The following is an 18991-nucleotide window of genomic DNA, read 5'->3' as shown; positions in this document are numbered from 1 at the left end:
TATTTCTTAATGCGCCTAATTTTTAAGTCATATATTTTGATTACTTGCATACTTTGTGAAATTTATCTTCTTAATACCATACATTTATAAATTAAAGTCTTTTATTCATAAAAATAGTGGAAATTGTGCCTTTTGTACTTTTAATGTAGAATATCTCAAGAATATATTGTTCAAAAGCACTTTTAAGGTGAAATTTGAAGAAAACGCGTTAGAAATTGACAGGAAATTTATTTGTGGTTTTGAAAATCAGCTTTATTTTGGCACATTTATTAACTTTTAAACTGCCATGTTCCAAAAGATTAAGCTTAGTGCTTTTCCTTCTTGGTTTTTTCTAGTGATAGTAATATTACTTGAATATTATCTCAATATTACATGTTACATTATCTTGAGGTGGAGTATTACGAACTGTAATATTATGATTTTTAGAGATATAATTTTATCTTGATATGAAGGTAATATTACGTGCCGCTTGCGTTCAGCAGTCTAAAGGTTATTATTATGTACACAGAGAAACATTCGCTTTTAAGTTTTTCGCTTTATTTGGATTGTGGAAATTTTTTTTATCACAAAGTAGAACGTCTGCTTGCACACGAACAAATTTTTACTGACGCTGATGCACTGGTCTTGAGCGAACTAATGACGTAAAGATTTTTCCTTATATAAATTAGACCTGTCGAAATCTTCTCCCAAAATTAACCTATTGCTGAGAATTACCGAATATTCTTCAGTCTTGAACTATACTTAATTATTTTTCTACCCCCTGGCAAACTACAAGTAAAGGTAAGTAAAAATAGGGGGAGCTGAAAAGTATCTAAAGTGTAGTATTCGGACAGGTCTGATGTAAACCATGAATTTTAATACTTTATATTAATTTTTAGTACAACATTGCATTCAAACTATTACAGTTCATTCTGCGTAGTTTTTTGTCATCAACGGTTGTTCAGTACTTTTTTGTATTACTTTTTAAACGTGTATGAAATGATTTTAGAAATTCTTGCAGAAGAAAAAAATTATAAAGGATATTTACAGGACCATACAAAAAAATATATATTTTAATTTGTATATTAAATATTATATCGGAAAAATAATAACCAATATAAGTTTGTTTATAATCCTGTAAATGTTCTTTTTATCAATTGTTCACAGAATAGTTTGATACAATATTAATATTAATTAAATATTAATCGACAAATGTTTATCAATTTCGCTATTATTTTAAGAATTTTAATAACGTCTTAAACAAATATGGAAGTAACTCAAATGTATGACTTAATAAATTATGGAATTTTAAAAATAGTGCGCCAGACAATTTTTTTAATAATTGAAAAAATTAAAATTGTTTTTGCACTCCGTGAATGTATTTATTCTACATTAAATTACAGTTGCATTTTTTACTCACTTGCTCCAACAAATTTTTGTTAGATCATGTATGAATTGGTTAATTCGCAAGTCTTTTGTCAGTATTCATGATATGTACTTCATGTAAATAATAGCAAGTGACCGTTCTTATCATTTCAATAAGAATTTTAATATGAAGTTTATAATTTATCTATAAATTAAAAATTTTAAAGTATTATATGTATGTCGAACATTTATTATGTACAAAATAAAACTAAGAGTCAAATATCACATAATTTATTTTAAGAAGGTTGATTTAATATATACTCTCTAAAAATATATTTTAAATATTCCTAATTTTTTATTTATTATTGTTGGGAAGACGATTTAAAAGGAATAAAATATGTTTAAAATAAATTGCATATTTAAGGAGGAGTGACATCTTTGACCCAAAAAATCGATATTTTTTGTTTCCTTAGCCCTTGCGTGCCTGAGCTGGGTCCCTCGGATTCAGACAATTTGCTTTTTCATCTATTTCTATGTAAGAAATTTTCTTTTCAAAATCGTTATCAAATGGATAAACTGATGATATAACGTACATTTAAAAAAAGAAAGAGAATTTATTATTGTAAAACTCTTTCTAATACATTATTTTATAGATCTTACGCAGTTTCCTGAGCTGGGTCTCTTGGACCCAGGCAACTTTTTTTCATATACTTCAACAAATTCGCTTAAAAATCGATATTTGGAGGTTTTCTAGGTCGCTGATTACGAATCCGGTGTCCATTTTTCAAAATTCAAAATGGCGGGTCTTCTTCTTCTTCTTAAATGACTTTAGGCGATGCCAACTGTCAGAACAAACTTGGCGGGTCTAATATGGCGGAAATTTTTTTAAAAAAATCGTTCGGTATCGCTTGAAATTTGCTACTTGGAGGTTTTTTGGAATGCTGACAGTAAATATGATGTTATTTGTTCAAAATTTAAAATGGTGGAACAAATATGGCGGATATATTTTTTTAAATTTGACGGTTTTGCTTGAAACTCGTTGTACAGGGGTTTTCAAGGTCGCTGATTACGAATCTGATATTAGTAAATTGTATTGATTTTTAATTTTTCTGTCCGCCATATTGGATCAGACATTTTAAATTTTGAAAAACTTACATCAGATTCGAAATCAGCGACTCCGAATACCCCCGAGTAACAATTTTCAAGCGAATCCAAACGATTATTTAAAAATTCGTCCGCTATTTTGGATCCGCCATTTTGAATTTTGAAAAACGGACACCATAATCTTTGGGTGTTTTCGACGTCGACGCTCTGAGTGTTCTGAAAGTGTTAAGTGGTAATCAACCAATATTAAAAATTATGATTAGCCATAACTTATTATGATTGGCTAAAGCATGCTAAAAGTGACATGTTTGTGATACGGGCTGCAGTTTTAGGTGTTGTGCACAAAAAAAGGTGTGTTATTTGCATGTTTTATTTGAAATTGGATGCGTTCAGGCTGTGCTTGTGCTCTGATTTCTCAATCTTGTTTAATAAACCGAGCGTGTTTTCAGAGTGCGAAAGTAAATAACGGAAAATTTTCAAAAATGGCAAATTTAAACCCTGAAGTCAATTACGTTAACGCTATAGGAATTGTACAAAATCTTGTTGAAATGTTTTTTGACGATGATGATGATGATGAGGAAATCATTATATTCATTTTAAATGGAAAAGAGAGTCATAATAAAATTGTAGGTTACTTTGAAGATGTAATTGCGATGTATTCGCTATCAGGTAAGATAATTTTAACCTGTAAATATATATATTTCATAATATTAATTTTGTTATAATGTTTATATGCTCCCTGGTAAAAATTTTCTACTGATTCCGAACATATTCCGAATATATATAATAAAATATACATTACACATAATATATGTAGAAAAATATATAATATACATAATGTATTTTAAAAAAATATATATTAAAAATTCTGCAACAAAAAAGGGTGCCAAGTTTGTCGGAGTAGGAAATACTTGATTGAGGTCGAAAGAAAAATTCTCAAAAAATTTTGGATTTTTTAAAGTCAAAATTTTTAGATTTTTTGCGTTTTTTTTCAATTTTTGCTTTTAGGAGAATGTTTTTGACTTTATATTGTCGAAAATAGATTTTTCAGGTTTGTCAGAGTAGGAAATACTTGATTGAGGTCGACAGAAAAATTCTATTAAAAGTTTAAATTTTTTAAGGTCAAAATTTTAAGATTTTTAGCGCTTTTTCAATTTTTGCTTTTAGGAGAATGTTTTTGACTTCATATTGTCGAAAATTGATTTTTCAGGTTTGTCAGATTAGGAAATACTTGATTGAGGTCAAAAGAAAAATTCTATTAAAAGTTAAATTTTTTAAGGTCAAAATTTTAAGATTTTCTGCGTTTTTTTGTTAGGATAGGAAAGTTAAAACAAACTTGGCAAATCCATTTTCGACAATAAAAAGTGAAAAACCTTCTGAAATCAAAAATTGGAAAAAAAGACAAAAAAATCTTAAAATTTTGACTTTCAAAAATTTACAATTTTTTCAGAATTTTTTTTTCTAATTCAATCTAGTATTTCCTGCTCTGACAAAATTGGCAAATCCATTTTCGACAATAAGAAGTGAAAAAACTTCTCCTGAATTCGAAAATTGAAAAAAAACGCTGAAAATCTAAAAATTTTGCCTTGAAAAATTCAAAATTTTTTGTAAATTTTTTTTTCGACCTCAATCAAGTATTTTTTACCCTGACAAACTTTACATGATTCAGCTCGTCATAACAAAACAAGTCTGCCATAAATGCACCAATTTTTCGGAATATGACTTCCTGCAATCCTTGGATTAAAATAATTGTGATGTCAAAAAGAAAAAAAGAAGCTAAAAATAAGGAAACAAGTTAGAATTTATTTTGAATGTGTTTGAAAATTCGGAATGTAACAGATCTTTTTTTAACAATTTTCAAACAATCCGCCAGGGCAACAAATTTTCTATTAAAAAGTTGTACATAATAAATTAGTCTGTTTCGGAATAATTTATAATAATTTATAATTTATGATTAATTAATAATTAATATAAAAGTAATTTTAACCTTTGTTATTTCACACTTTTAATTGTCGGTAATATTTTAATAATAAAATGTAAAATATCGCACTACATATTTTATATGTCATTTTATAAATGTTTACTAATTCGACTCCAAGTAATTAATTATTTTATATATTTATTTATTTATTACTTTTACAGACTTCAAATACCATTTCCGGATGTCGCGAAATACATTTGGAGTTTTTTTGGAAATTTTAGCTCCCTCGTTAATTGGAGCAATGAATGGTGGACTTGCTACAGTACCAATAGAAAAGCAATTGTGCATAGCTATGTGGTATTTCGCCAATCTGGAAGTTTATAGGTTTGTTTATCCACCGAAAATGAAAACCTCTTGTTTTAAGAGGAATCCTCTTATTCAAATGTATATTCTCTTGTAGTATACGACGCAAAAGGATTCCTATTATTTCAAGAAGATTCCTCTTATTTTAAGAATATTCCTCTAATTTTAATATTCCTCTTAAAAATTGAAAGTAATATTCTTTATTTAAGAGAATTTCCGTAAGAGGAATTTTCCTCTTATTTTAAGAATTTTCTTTCCGTGTATACTTGAAAATAAGTATTAAAAAATGGTTCAATTGGAGACATTGAAAATTTCACCAGTATTAAAAGATATTTTACAATGCTCTGGAATTAAAGAGTTTAAACTTTTATTATTTTTAACTTCTACGTTGTAAAATTACTCGAAAAGGACTTGATGCTTGTTTATAAACTGTTCCCTTTGGGTGTTGGTTTTGAATTCTAAAAGTTTAACTCTCAACTCCAATTATTATTGTTAACTTCATATATTAAATAGTATTTATTTTTTGTTTAGATCGATAGCAGATCGATTCGGAGTCTCGCAAAATACAGCCTGGAGATGTACTATTCGAATTGCGAAAGTCCTAAATCGAAGATCTGCAGAATTCATACGATGGCCTCAAGGACAAGAGATCATAAAAAACCAGCAGGAATTTTTTGAGATTGCTGATTTTCCTGACATTATAGGAGCAGTGGATGGTTGTCACATTAGAATCAATGCCCCTTCAGAGAATCCTGAAAGTTATGTGAATCGCAAAGGATTCCATTCTCTGCTTTTGCAAGGCATCTGCGATGCCAGGATGCGTTTCATAGATATATACACGGGAATTTGCGGCAGTGTCCATGACGCCAGGGTCTGGACCATGAGCGACATAAGTGAAGCCATTGAGGAAAACATCGAGGAATTTTGTCCTCGAGGGTCCCATATCATTGGTGATTCAGCCTATGGTATCAAACCATACTTAATGACTCCGTACAAAGATCGAGGTTTCATGACACCTGCGCAGAGGAATTTTAACAGAATTCTTTCCCGTGAGCGTGTTGTCATCGAAAGAGCGTTTTGTTTGCTCAAAGGCCGCTGTCGGAGAATGAAGCAATTATATTTGCAAAATGTCAAATATGGGGCCCTCATTATAGCTGCCTGTTGTGTTGTTCACAATGTGTGTCTAGATGTAGAGGACGAAGTAAATGAAGACATATTAAGAGAAGAAGACAACATTGATGACGACGACGATGGTGATAATAGAGGCATTAACGTTGGCGCTAATAATGTCCGTGCTAATGCTGAAGCAAAAAGGCTTCATCTTTGTGAAATGTTCATGGCAGCAAGGAGGCGATAAACGTATTCAATCACGACTAAGAGAATGGACCAGTGACATTTTCACATCACATTTCATGCGATGCATTATTTATTGGAAACCACATAAAAAGATTCTTTTTTTTATTGTGGCTGACATGGGTGAAAAAACGAAGTGTAAAAATGTAAATTTAAGACTTTAAGATATATATTTTATGTTGTTAAATAAAAGAATTGCGATTTTATATATATATATATATATATATATATATATATATATACAGATGGAAAATGTACATCTGGAAAATTAGAATTATTCTAAACACGAATCAAAATTGTTGTGCTTCATATTTGAAATTACTTGTAAAACAAGATAATAGGATTTTCTTGTTCAATATTTTTTCCGCGTTTTACCCTCTTATTTTTTCCTTCGACGCTTTAATTGTCCATCATTGAATGATATATTTTCCAATATTGTATATTTGTAAAATGAAAATTGTTCTTAATTTTCTCAAAGACACTTTCCCTCTTTTTCTCTATCATTTGTCAGCTCTTAACGTTATTCACGATTATCAAACTTCTTGCGACAGTATAAAAGTTTCTTTAAAAATTAAATAATAATAATTAAATGTATTGAAAATTCATTTAACAAAATATATTTGTAGAAATAAATTCTTCTTTTTTTTATTACATTCTAAACAATGGTAATTTTAATTTTTTTGTTGTTTTAAAAATAACTTTAATCATTTGGAGCTTTAATCGTTCAAAAATTAAATCGATGGTAGTTTTTACCAATATTATTTTCAATTGTTAGTAACTTGAAACAATGGTAATTTTAATCGAAGTCGCTTTTAAAAAATGGTAGTTTTCACTTTTTATCAATACATAAAAGAAAAAATAAATAAAAAATTAATAAAACGAATAAAAATGTAAAAAATTTAATTAATATTAACAAATATCATTAATATATAGTAATTAATTAAACAAGTAAAATAAAAAAAAAAAGTTGATAATTCTACTATCATAATGAAATTCGAATGTTAAAAAATGCGTCTTCCAACAGTTTTAGAATTGAAATATTTACCAGCGAACTGGCAGGTTCAATAATATTTTAAAAAATAAAAAAAGTAATTGTTATAATTGTAGATCATACTAGCAGTATACCTACATAAAATTTAAGTAATTATCAATTATATTAGTTTCGTCAATATTACTTTTTTTCGATGTAAAACACAGTTGCATTATTAAAATGAAGAACTCAATTGTTATAATTTATGAAAATTTATCTATAAAATAAATGAAAAACAGTTCCAAATAACTCTTTGTTTTATTTCAAAAATTACAATGTAAAGTTTAACGTATAAGAAAAAGTAATTGAACACAGAACTAAGGAAAATAGTAAAATTATAAAAAAATGGAATTGGCCTCGAACGGTGCTATGGCTAAAAAAAAGTGCATCTACCCTATGTTTGTAACATAATTACATAATTCTTTTTGTACCTTCGTAACAAAAAACTAAACTGAGTTTTCTTTTCTTACTCTATTACAAAAGGCACTTTAAGTGCTAATTTTTCTATATATTTTTTTGTATCTTAATAACTAAACTAAAGCTGACATTTATTGTACTATATTGCAAGACACTTTATGGTCAAAACACTGAAAATCATTTGAGTGGTTGCTGACATATTTTAAAAAAGTCCAGTTTTAATATTATGTAAAACTAGATGAAATTCTGAGTTTAATGTGTCATAATATTATCGTGTGAATTTTATTTCGTTAAAAATTATTATTAATGTTCTGAATTAATAATAATTTTTAACGAAATAAAATTCAAACGACAGTATTATGACACATTAAACTCAGAATTTCATCTAGTTTTACATAATATTAAAACTAGACTTTTTTAAAATATGTCAGCAACCACTTTCAGATGATTTACAGCGTTGTGACCCATTTACATTTTAATTGGTAACAATTATACTAAATAAAATGTACACAGCCATAGATTTTGACAATAAATTATATGGAACACTTAACGTTCATCACATTTTGGAATTTTGGAAATTTTATTGACCACCACTTACATGTGTGGACATTGTCAAAAAAATTTCCAAAATTTATAAATAAATTATAATAATACTTATTAATCACAGAACTTTACATTGACAAAGTTAAAAATAAATTAAATAAGCAAATATTTACTTATTCCTTTTTTTGTTCTTTCATACTTTCGAGGAAATTTTCCAGAGCAATTGCCACTCTATTCTGAAACGCGCTGCTCTGCCTGTTTTTTTCTTGCAGCAAATGAACAACTTGATGAGCTGCACTTTCTTTGGGTTTTCTTCTTCTTCTCATTTTCTCTTCTTCAAAATCGTCATCATCACTGGAGGTATCTCCCTTCTCCTTCTCTTTGGTTTTACATGACTTCTTTTTAATTCTGTACCCCTTCAGTTTAACGATACTGATTGTGGGGTTATTTGAGGTTTGTCGAACATAAGGTCATTCATTATTTCAAAAAATGGCCATTCATCCTTCCGACCTCGACCGGTTTTGTTTTTTTTGCCAAGTTCAGATTTATATTTTTCCTGAAGTGCTTTCATTTTTGATTCACATTGCTGTGGAGATATTTTTATTCCATTATCTTCGAACATAGTCGAAATTCTTCGATACACTTGTATTTTGAAGTCCTTGTTACTTCCTTTCTCCGCCATAATATCCTTATAAGATCCCACGAGCGAGTAGATCCAATCGACTTCCCATTTGAAATCTCCTAATGAAAAAATCCAGGTTTAAATAAGAAAAATCTTTTTCCTTAAAAACAATTTTTCGATAAACTCCAGCAGAAATTCAATAGATTACAGTCAATTATACTCATTACACTATTAGGTAATAGAAGTCTAGGATATTGCTTCCCTTAGAACAAGGATTGTGGAGTAATATGCATAAGTGGGTCAAAAAATCTGGCTTTACAGTAATTTTTTATTTACAATTAATTTTTGAATTTTTTGGTCATAATATTATCGTATAAATTTTATTTCGTTAGAAATTATCATTTAAAATTTTTTTGTTAAAAAAATATAATTAATTTAAAATCTTAAAGATTTTGCTATTTTTGGAGATAGTCAAATGACTGCAATACTGAATAAAAAAGCAGGAGATAAGAACGATTAATGAGTCGAATTGTAATATAAGATTTAATTAAATATTCAATAATTCTTACCCGGGTTTGTTTTTTGCTTCTTCGCGATCGGTCGCGTACTTTTTGATATATCATTTTCGTTGCCATCACTGTCACTATCAGTAGTATTGTCTTCGCCTAAAAGAAAAGATAATTTTATAAAGGACTGAAAATTAAATTTAAAAAATGATATTCCAAGATGCAATTATTTTACAAAGTTTTTTCCTTTTTACAATATCATGTAATGAAAAAACTTTTCATTACAGAAAATAAAATGAAAAATTAACAAACCGTCAGGTTCGAGTCCTCTCGTTGTGAGTAACTTGCCGGCCAGAGCTGGAGTACGATGAGGAAGGATTGTGTTTCTCCAATGGATGTTGTCCTGATAATAAAAGATAATGATAAAAACTGCTGTGTAAAATTTATTATAGCAATAAAAAATAAGAAATATCCCTCAAAAGTAAAAAGAAATTTCCAAAATAAACAAAAATGTAAATAAAAATAACTTATTTTTTATAAAAATATTTCTACGTACATCCGGTACTACATTAAAAAAATATTATTTGACTGGACTTGAAACATACGGTTGAAAATAGGAACATTATGGGTTCTGTTCATGCCATAAATAAAAACTTAATATGAAAAAGAAAAATTAAGTTACTTTTATCAACTTCACTGCCTAAGATTAATCAAAAAGTAATTTTTACATTCATTTTTCGAAAAATAATGATTTTCTTAATTTTGACCCACTTTTGTAGAAACTACTCTAACTGAAGGCAGTATTCAGAAATTTTATATCACGAAATCTAACACTTGCCACATATAAATGAATAAGATCTTCAAAAAATCAAACAAAGGGGATAGTACAAAATTAAGTTTTCAAACTTTTCATTTGGAAACTAAAATAAAACGGTCACAAACCACCAAGTGCAAAGTCGAATTCAGCCATGGTGGATTGACTGCCTCCTGGATTGGGAAATTGTTTTTCCGTGTTGACAGACTTGTCAGAACCAGAGCGTACCGATGGTTGTCCTAATGCAGGTTCTTTGACAACTAAAAAATAAAATCGTTTAAATTTTTCATACTTTTACTAAAAGCTACTAAATCTAAAGATTGCATTCTGAGGTTAAAAAGAGCTAGAAAAAGAATAAATGAATTTAATGAATTTTTATCAATTTTATAAATAATTTACAGTAAAATTAAATCATTTAAAGAAGACTAATATTACTTTACAATACCTAAGGTTTACTTTAAATTACGTTATGCGTAAGGAATGAATTAAGAAAAATTATGTTAGAAATATTTTTTTTTATTTAAATGTGATTTTAAAGTGGAGAAGATACGAAAAAATGTCGCTTTTTTAGCAATTACATAATATATATTAAATAACATGTAATACTTCATAAAAGTTTCAAAATAATTATTGGTCAGGGAAAAGTCAGGCATTTTTTTAGGCAGTGAAAAGTCAGGAAAAATCAGGTAACTTTTTTAAATGTTCAAAATCATATTAAGTAATAATAAGATACAGTAGTAATCATGTTCATATATTTTCTATAATAGTTTTTAGTTAAAAAAATTGTTTCAAATTTTTTTGGTCCAAGTTTGACGACCTACATTTTCTAAGGAAAATATTGCAAGTTAATGCCTATAAGTAATTATGTCATCTTCGAAAATTACCTTCGAAATAAGTCTAAGATAATTGAAAAAGCGTTTATTTTATAATAATTTTAGTTATTCAAATTTTTATAAAACATAGAAAATGCAGATTTTTAAAAATTATCTTAATAAAATATTGGTTAAATGATTTAAGAAAGATATTATTATATTCAAAATTTTGTCATCCTTCAAAAAATAAGAAAAAAATTTAGTTTCCATAAATTTTATGTTTTAAAATGTTTTTCATAACCTGAAAATGGATGGTCTCTCAATTTTGAGCGGTACTTTAAGACCTAGTGAGATAAAATTTATAGTAATAATAAATCAATTGTTTTTTATCTTAAATATATTAATATTAAAATGCTTCTCTTTTAATATAAAATATTTTGAAACAAAGGAGAACGAAGGTAAAAAAAAGTCAGGAAACAGTCAGGGAATAGTAAGGGAATTTTTTTTCTATAGTTTCGCTGGACACCCTGATTTATTGGTTTTGAATGATTAAACTTATAAAAAAGTAAAAATAATGGATGAAATATGTTGTCAATGATCTTTTAATATATAACCTAATATTTCCATTTTCATTAATTATGAAAATTATAAAAAAAATGAAAACATGAAATTAAATAAAAAATTACCAAATATTATAAAGTATTTGGGATAAATTATCCACTTATCTTTACATTTTCTTTCTTTTAATTAGTAATTATTAAGAATTAGAAGTATAAAATTAAAACTTTCTTGAGTTTCACTATTTTTGAACTTTGTAGTAAAAAAATTGAAAAATGTATTTCGGGAATATTTAATTGGTCACTAGATAAATCAACAAAAAAATGTTGCGATGGTTATTGCTCTACTTTATGAGATATTAATTTTAAAAGTTGCATAATTTTTATAGCTTATATAATGCAGGTAAATGTTTCAGAGTTAATGCTCGGTTGAACATTATTATGCATTTAATCAAATAACTTCATCTTACAAAGATTGTCTACTTATTAACCTATAAAAAGTATACAATTTTTAAAAGGTAAAATCACTCAGACCATCGAAACTTTCTTTCTGCAGATTTATTTAGTAAACAATTAAATATTACCAAAATACTGTATTTTTCATCTTTCTCCAAAAAATTATTTATTTTATATTTATTTTAATTAATTCATAAATTCAAAAATCGCGAAAATCATTAAAGTCGAAATTTTATACTTTTAATTATTAATAATTGCAAATTGAAAGAAGGAAAGTGTAAAGAAAATTGAAAAGTTAATCTCAAAACTGCATATTTTGATAAGTTTTATTTAATTTAATTGTGCTTGCTAAAAAAGTGGGGTTTTCATGCCTTTTCCACTTGAAATTCATATTTAAAGAAAAATAATAAAAATTTTAAAATAATTATTATTTTTGTATACATACCAGATGAATCTTCAATTTTCTCTTTTTTTTATCAGCAAATTCGCCCTCCAATTGTTGCCATTGAAGCAAGGTACTTTCCTCTATGTACATGTATGAATTTTCATCTAAAAAAAGGACACATTATTGTAAAATGAAGATAAATTATTGGAAAAAAATTATTCTTGGAAAAAAACTAATTTTAATTAAAATAGAAACTTGTGTAAAAATAATAAATTCATACAGTTTTTTTATGACTATATGTCTAAAGAATGGGCAAATAATATTTATTTCTCTTATATAAACACATTATATTACATTAAAATTAATACTTACTTGTATCAACGTTCGTTATGTCGCATAAAATGCGACCATTATCTTTTATTAATGTTTTATTGTTATTTAAAATTAACCCATTTAAAATAATTTTTTTCTCCATGATGCACGTGTGCAACAGCGTGGTCTTCACCGGTCTTGAAAGAATGAAAGCGTAATGAGAAAATTGGATTAGGTTAGGTAAAATATCTTAAGCCGCATTCACAAGTTAAATACACAAAAATAATAAAATGTGGTTGAGAACCTTTTCCAGCTCTCAGAGCGCTCAGAGTGCCAACGTCGAAAACACCCTCAATGACCAGCAGACAGACGTGCGTGCGCAGAAACTAAGCAATGCGAGACTGAGCGAAAGACCCAGGCAAAGGCACGGACGGTGGAGAAAGGCCTCAGTGCACGGAGCGAAAAGTTGCGCGCCAGCAACCCCGAATCGATCTAGCGCCATGCAGACGGAGAGATTCCCCCCACCAGATGCCCGATCCGGTCGTTCGTCCCCACCACTTCCTGGCCGGTCGAGCCGGTATAAAAGGAGGCGGATTTGTGAATTAAGGATAGAACTGAGTGTTACTCAGAGCAGTGAAGTTTTACCTTTCTGAAATAGCCTAAAGTTTTACTCTAATAACCGATGTATGTCCAGTTTTACTCGAACGCGTTTAGATTCTTATGTAGATAAATTTTGGTTCTTTAAACATATTAAATTATACTAGAGTTTTACTTGCGATTACAGGTTTCTAGCAGCATCTCACGATATCGTCCAGAGGAGAAACAGCGCCCAAGAAGAAGATTTTCTAACGGTTCCAATATCGTGGTGGACGCCGATTAAGCATATTTCGCGGCTCGATTTCTATCGAAGCCGATACACCCCGCCGCTTAACGCACCCGATGGATACCGGTTAAATCAAATATCATTTTGACGTTGTGATAAACACAATTAATAAATCCTCCCGTGAGTTCGAGCAAACCGCAAATTATCATATTTTATTCGTCGTTACCCGTTTGATAACATCCGCATTCCGTTCCAGTAGTTTTATTATTACGTACAATACGTAGCTAATGTTTCGCGAATTTTGCGAACTGATCGCAATTATCATTGTTAACGCAGTCTTTATCAATACATTCATGTTATCTTATTTTTTATCGTAATGGAACCAATAGCGTGGTTCACGATATATATTAAACTAACTTACGAAACTTGATGTCAGTTCATAAACGTCCAGTCAATTTTTGCATTGCTTGTAAATAATATTGTAAATAAATAATTTGTTTTCGATTTGTAATTAACATGTTGTTTTATTTTTATTCGAATCAAAAAACCCTGGCTTGGCGAGCTAATCAGATTCAATAATTGTAATCGTTACACTACTTTCAAAAATATTATTTCTTCAATGTTTGGTATTTTTATTTTAAAAGAGAAATTTCTAATTTACATAATTTTTTTATTCTTTCTTATTAGTAGTTTCGTCGATTTTATAATTATGTAAAATGCTGTCTTGAATTTATAATGAAAACAAAATTTTAGGTAATATATATAAACATTAATATTTAAATATTTATCAAAATAAATAATGTTCTGTAATATTCCAGAATTCATGAAAAAATTCACTTCGTGTAGCTTCAGAAATCTTTTCTTGACATTTAAATTTACATCCAGAACCACATGTTCTTTGCATGGTGCGTACAGGTATTGTCTTTTTTGTAAATGGAGATATTTGTATTCTTGCTCAAAGTTCCAAGCCATTTTTATGACGTTCCTCTTCCATTTTTTAGAATTGCACAATATTTCCTTGTTAAACTTTTTTGAAGAATTTGCTTCATCAAGATTGTTATCAATGGCGAAACAAGTATTTATATTTTCATCGAAATTCGATTCATCTTCATCATCTGAAGATAGAAATACATTTTCTTTTATAATACACTCATCAAAATTGTTGACATCATTAAAATCGTCGTTTAAAAGGTTTATTATTAAGTTAGTGTTTGACTGATCATCAATTTTATCTGAATTCTGAGTATAACATTTTTCTTTCATAGGATTTAAAATTAAATTATTGTTAATCTGTGAATTTAATCCACTGAAGGTTTAAAAAATATCTTTATTTAAAGGTTCTAATTCATTATTTGGTTGAAAAAAATTGCTTAACAAAGAGATATTTTCACCATTTGGGAGGGAATTACATTCAGAAAAACTATATTTTGTCGTAACAGTTTCTGATTCTATATCAAGGATTTTCTGTACCTCTTTTGGTAAATCTGAACGAAAAATAAAAAAAATTATTTTACAAACTTTATTATTCATGAACTTTTGTAATTTGTTATAACTTGTTTTCAATTTGAATTAATATGTCTTTGATTTCATCTGAAGTTAAAAAATCAAATTGAGCAAAAGTGAATACTCCCCACATTAAACTTGTATCAATTTTTAAGACTTTGATTTAAAAAAATTACGACCCTGGCCGCCTACTGTTGTAGCACGTGTCGGATGCTCTTGCAAATTTTATAATAAAATTGTGTTCTTAGCATTGCTATTTTCTTTTACGTGGTCTGATTCATTTACTGATACTCTTTTATGTTTTTTGTTAATTATTGTGGTGATTGATGTTCAAACTGGTGACTATTCATAGTGTTTACAGTTTCTAACCTAACTTTTGTGTTGATAAAGCATGGCAGCGAAGGATAATATTGCGAGTGCAAAGTTGTGTATGATGTGTAAGCAAAATGTTGTTAATGCAACCTTTTGCAAGATTCGTTCTACTCCATATCACCCTGGCTGTGCTTTTCGTACAACTGTGCTCACTAACGGTGGATATTCTAGATGTTGTCGACCAAAATCGCCACTAAATATGAATCAATCGGAATTGTTTACTTTATCTCAAGATCGTGCTGAAATGCAATCTATCACGAATGAAAGTGTTGAACTTATAATTAGCAGAGCAATGAAGGGAATACATGAGAGATTGGATAGTAATTTATCAACCATGACAAAAACAAGGAATGAAATGTCAACAATGTCAAAAACAATAAGCGAAATATCTTCTAAAGTTGATGACTTGAATTTGAAAGTTGATGGAGTGATTTCAACTGTCACCGACCACTCAACAAGAATTGCAGTTATTGAAGGTACTCTTGAAAAGTTGCAGGTTTATTCCTCAACTACAAACTGCATGTCTGAATTTCAAGACCGTCTTTCTCGTTCCCGAAATCTAATTCTTTTTAGTCTTGCTAAAAATAAATATGATAAGCCTAACGAGCATTCTAAAGAAAACCCTTCAAATAATGTTTTGCAACTTTTTTCAAATTTCTCTTCTCCAGATTTACAGGAAAATTCTAAAATATTTAGAATTGGTTCGTTTGAGCAGACGTAGCAACATCCAAGACCCCTGAAAATTATATGCAGCACAGAGGTGAGAGCAAGATTACTCCACATGTCATTTCTGGCAGCAAAGAAGAACGATGCCTTTCAACCTCTTCTACAAAAAATGCGACTGTCAAGAGACATGACGAAAATGCAATTGGAGGAAATTTCATCATTGACAAAGGTTTTGGAAGAGCGGCAACAAAAGGGGGATACAAGTGCTCGCATTGTCTATCGCAACGGTGTTCCATCGATAGTGTCCGGTACTTTACGTCGGAAGCCACGGAGCAATGTACATGTCACTCAGACATAGTAAATTTGAGTGTTGGTGCCGATTTACTGTGTGACACTGCTGATTCATCAAGTGCTCCCCCCTCTCGCTCATTGTGCGGACCTGCTACAGCTGATTTTCACACGTTATCGGTTTATTACCAGAATGTGAGTGGATTGAGAAGTAAATTAATTAATCTTCGGCTATCATTATTATCAGTATTTTATAGTGTTTATATATTTTCTGAGACCTGGCTAAACTTGTCTTTTAATTCATCAGAACTTGGCTTTTTGAATTATGACATATTTCGTTTGGACAGAAATAGTGATATCAGCGTATATTCACGAGGTGGTGGTGTTTTGATAGCATGTAATTTAATGCTAAATGCCTCGCTTCTAGAGACTAATGACTTTTCAGTAGAACACATTTTTGTAAAATTTTCTATCAAAACAGTATTGTATATTTTGGGGACATTTTATATTCCCCCTAATTCTACTTTTAATGTATACTTAGCTGTTTGTAATATTATAGAAAAAATTTATAATTCTTTTCCTTCAGCAATATTAATTATAATCGGTGATTTTAATATGCCCTTTTTTTCTTGGCGTTTGCATACTGAAAATGGTCCGTCGTGTACCTCTAAACTTCGTACATCGAAGAGTTATAACAGGATTGCCATTCGTATATCTGAAACATTTGACTTTTTAAATATCAATCAAGTGAATACTTTTGCTAATGCAGCTGGTAATATTCTTGATCTGGTACTTCAGAATTCTTTAAATTTTACTTTAGATATATTGACTGAGTCTATTTTACCAATAGATAAGTACCATCCACATCTAGTTTTTACTACAGAAATTAATGTTTCGAGTGGTATTAATGCCAATAATAATAATATTGGTATTTCAAGTGGTAAATATGATTTTATTAATGCTGATTTGTGTGGATTGAATAATTATTTGTTAAATATTAAATGGGATAATGCTTTGAATACGCTTAACATTAATGATGCAGTTTCTATTTTCTATAATATTGTATATTATGGCTTTAACTTATTTGTACCTATAAAAATGTTTGCATCATCCAAATATCCATCATGATTTACTAGCGATCTAAGGCGATTGGTATCATTAAAAAAAGAGGCTTATCGAAACTATAAACGCTCTAATTCTAATCAAGATTATTGAATATTTTCTCAACTTCGTACTGAGTGTAAACGTAAATCTAAGATGTGTTACAAAAATTATATGACCCGTGTAGAGAATTCAGTTATATTGAATCCAAAATACTTCTGGAATTTTGTTAATACTTTGCGCGGAACTTCTAGAATTCCAAATGAGATGGTATATGAACAAATAACTGTTAACACTAATGAAGATATTGCAAATTGTTTAAAAAATTATTTCAGTTCTGTTCACACTCTCCCTTCTGATATTTCAGCTAATGATTTTATTAAAAGTAATAATTTAATTGATGTGTCTCATATTTCTAAAGAAGTAATTTTGTTAAAACTTAAAAATTTAGATATTAACAAAGGGGCTGGGCCTGATGACATTCCACCTTCCCTCTTGAGATCTTGATGCTCCTCTTTCGTTGAACCACTCTACATTTTGTTTAATTAGTCACTTTCCTGTGGCAATTTACCATTTTTGTGGAAACGTGGTTTTGTTGTTCCTGTTTATAAAGACGGAAACAAAAATAATATTACTAATTACCGACCAATACATATTTTAAACACTATTTCCAAAATATTTGAGAGCATCATTCATGATGAACTTTATAGTCAGTTGGAGTCATCAATTATTGAGGAGCAGCATGGTTTCATGAGGGGCAGATCAGTTTTGACAAATATGAGTCTTTTTTCTAATTTTGTACTTAACAGCTTAGATAAAGGTATACAAGTTGATGTGGTCTATACAGATTTTGCCAAAGCTTTTGACAAAGTTGATCATAGTATTCTCTTGGCGAAGCTTGAAGCACTGGGTTTTTCTTCTAATTTACTCAAGTGGGTTACAAGCTACCTTCAAAATAGAACTTTATCAGTATGTGTGCATTACGAGTATTCTAACATTTTTATTGCTTCATCTGGTGTCCCACAGGGCTTTACTCTTGGACCTCTATTTTTCATACTTTTTATCAATAACATAAATAAACTTTTTCTAAATATCAGTAAATGTAAAGTAATGTGATTTTCTAAAACCTCAAATATCATCATTCAAAATTATACTATAGATGGCAATAAACTTTCTAGAGTGTCCTTGTACGTGACCTTGGGATAATGATTAACGATTCATTTTCTTACATTGATCACATTACTCATACAATTAATAAGGCTACCAGAGCTTTGGGTTTCGTTATTAGGAATGCAATAAGTTTTCGTAATTTAGCAGCATTGAAAACTCTTTATTTTGCTCTTGTCAGGCCCATACTTGAATTTGCCTCAGTATTGTGGAGACCATATCAAGATTACCTGATAGTTAATATTGAACGTGTTTATAATCGATTTTTGCGTTTTATAGCTGGACAAATTGGTATGCCTGTGGATTACCAGAATCATGATTACACAGATTTGCGTGAGGCATTTAAAATACCATTATTATCTCAAAGATTTATGTATGCTGACTTATTATTTTTGTTCAAAATTATTAACGGTATTATTAACTGCTCAGAACTTTTACTTTTATTTGGTTTTCATATACCACAAAGATCCGCAAGACATCCACAATTATTTAATGTTCCTTTTTGCAGAACTGACTATTCAGATAATTCTGT

The 18991-nt window shown here is 29.1% G+C and overlaps 1 protein-coding gene and 1 long non-coding RNA gene across 2 annotated transcripts; one reads left to right on the top strand and one right to left on the bottom strand.

Annotated features, from left to right (window-relative positions):
* The first annotated feature begins 2207 nt into the window (after positions 1 to 2207).
* Positions 2208 to 6483, top strand: LOC127285675 (putative nuclease HARBI1). The gene is made up of 3 exons (XM_051311802.1): positions 2208 to 3117; positions 4591 to 4753; positions 5264 to 6483. The coding sequence occupies exons 1-3, from the start codon at positions 2832 to 2834 to the stop codon at positions 6087 to 6089; spliced, it is 1275 nt and encodes a 424-aa protein (XP_051167759.1). The 5' UTR covers positions 2208 to 2831; the 3' UTR covers positions 6090 to 6483.
* Positions 6484 to 7915: 1432 nt separating this feature from the next.
* Positions 7916 to 12874, bottom strand: LOC127285682 (uncharacterized). The gene is made up of 6 exons (XR_007843625.1): positions 12600 to 12874; positions 12288 to 12391; positions 10146 to 10277; positions 9516 to 9606; positions 9267 to 9362; positions 7916 to 8816 (listed from the first exon to the last, which is right to left on the bottom strand). It is a non-coding gene; the product is annotated as an uncharacterized LOC127285682 (long non-coding RNA).
* Positions 12875 to 18991: the final 6117 nt, after the last annotated feature.

The sequence above is a fragment of the Leptopilina boulardi genome, unplaced genomic scaffold (assembly GCF_019393585.1).
Source record: "Leptopilina boulardi isolate dan_hultmark-lab unplaced genomic scaffold, ZJU_Lbou_2.1 LbouV2_341, whole genome shotgun sequence".
NCBI classification, from domain to species: domain Eukaryota; kingdom Metazoa; phylum Arthropoda; class Insecta; order Hymenoptera; family Figitidae; genus Leptopilina; species Leptopilina boulardi.
This window is presented reverse-complemented; position numbering and strand designations above follow the sequence as displayed.

Bases quoted from the DNA above. Each gene is read 5' to 3' on its own strand.
- LOC127285675 (XM_051311802.1), top strand. From the start codon at position 2,832: ATGCGTTCAGGCTGTGCTTGTGCTCTGATTTCTCAATCTTGTTTAATA. The intron at 3,118-4,590 runs GTAAGATAATTT...TTACTTTTACAG, and splicing joins TGCGATGTATTCGCTATCAG to ACTTCAAATACCATTTCCGG. The intron at 4,754-5,263 runs GTTTGTTTATCC...TTTTTTGTTTAG, and splicing joins GCCAATCTGGAAGTTTATAG to ATCGATAGCAGATCGATTCG.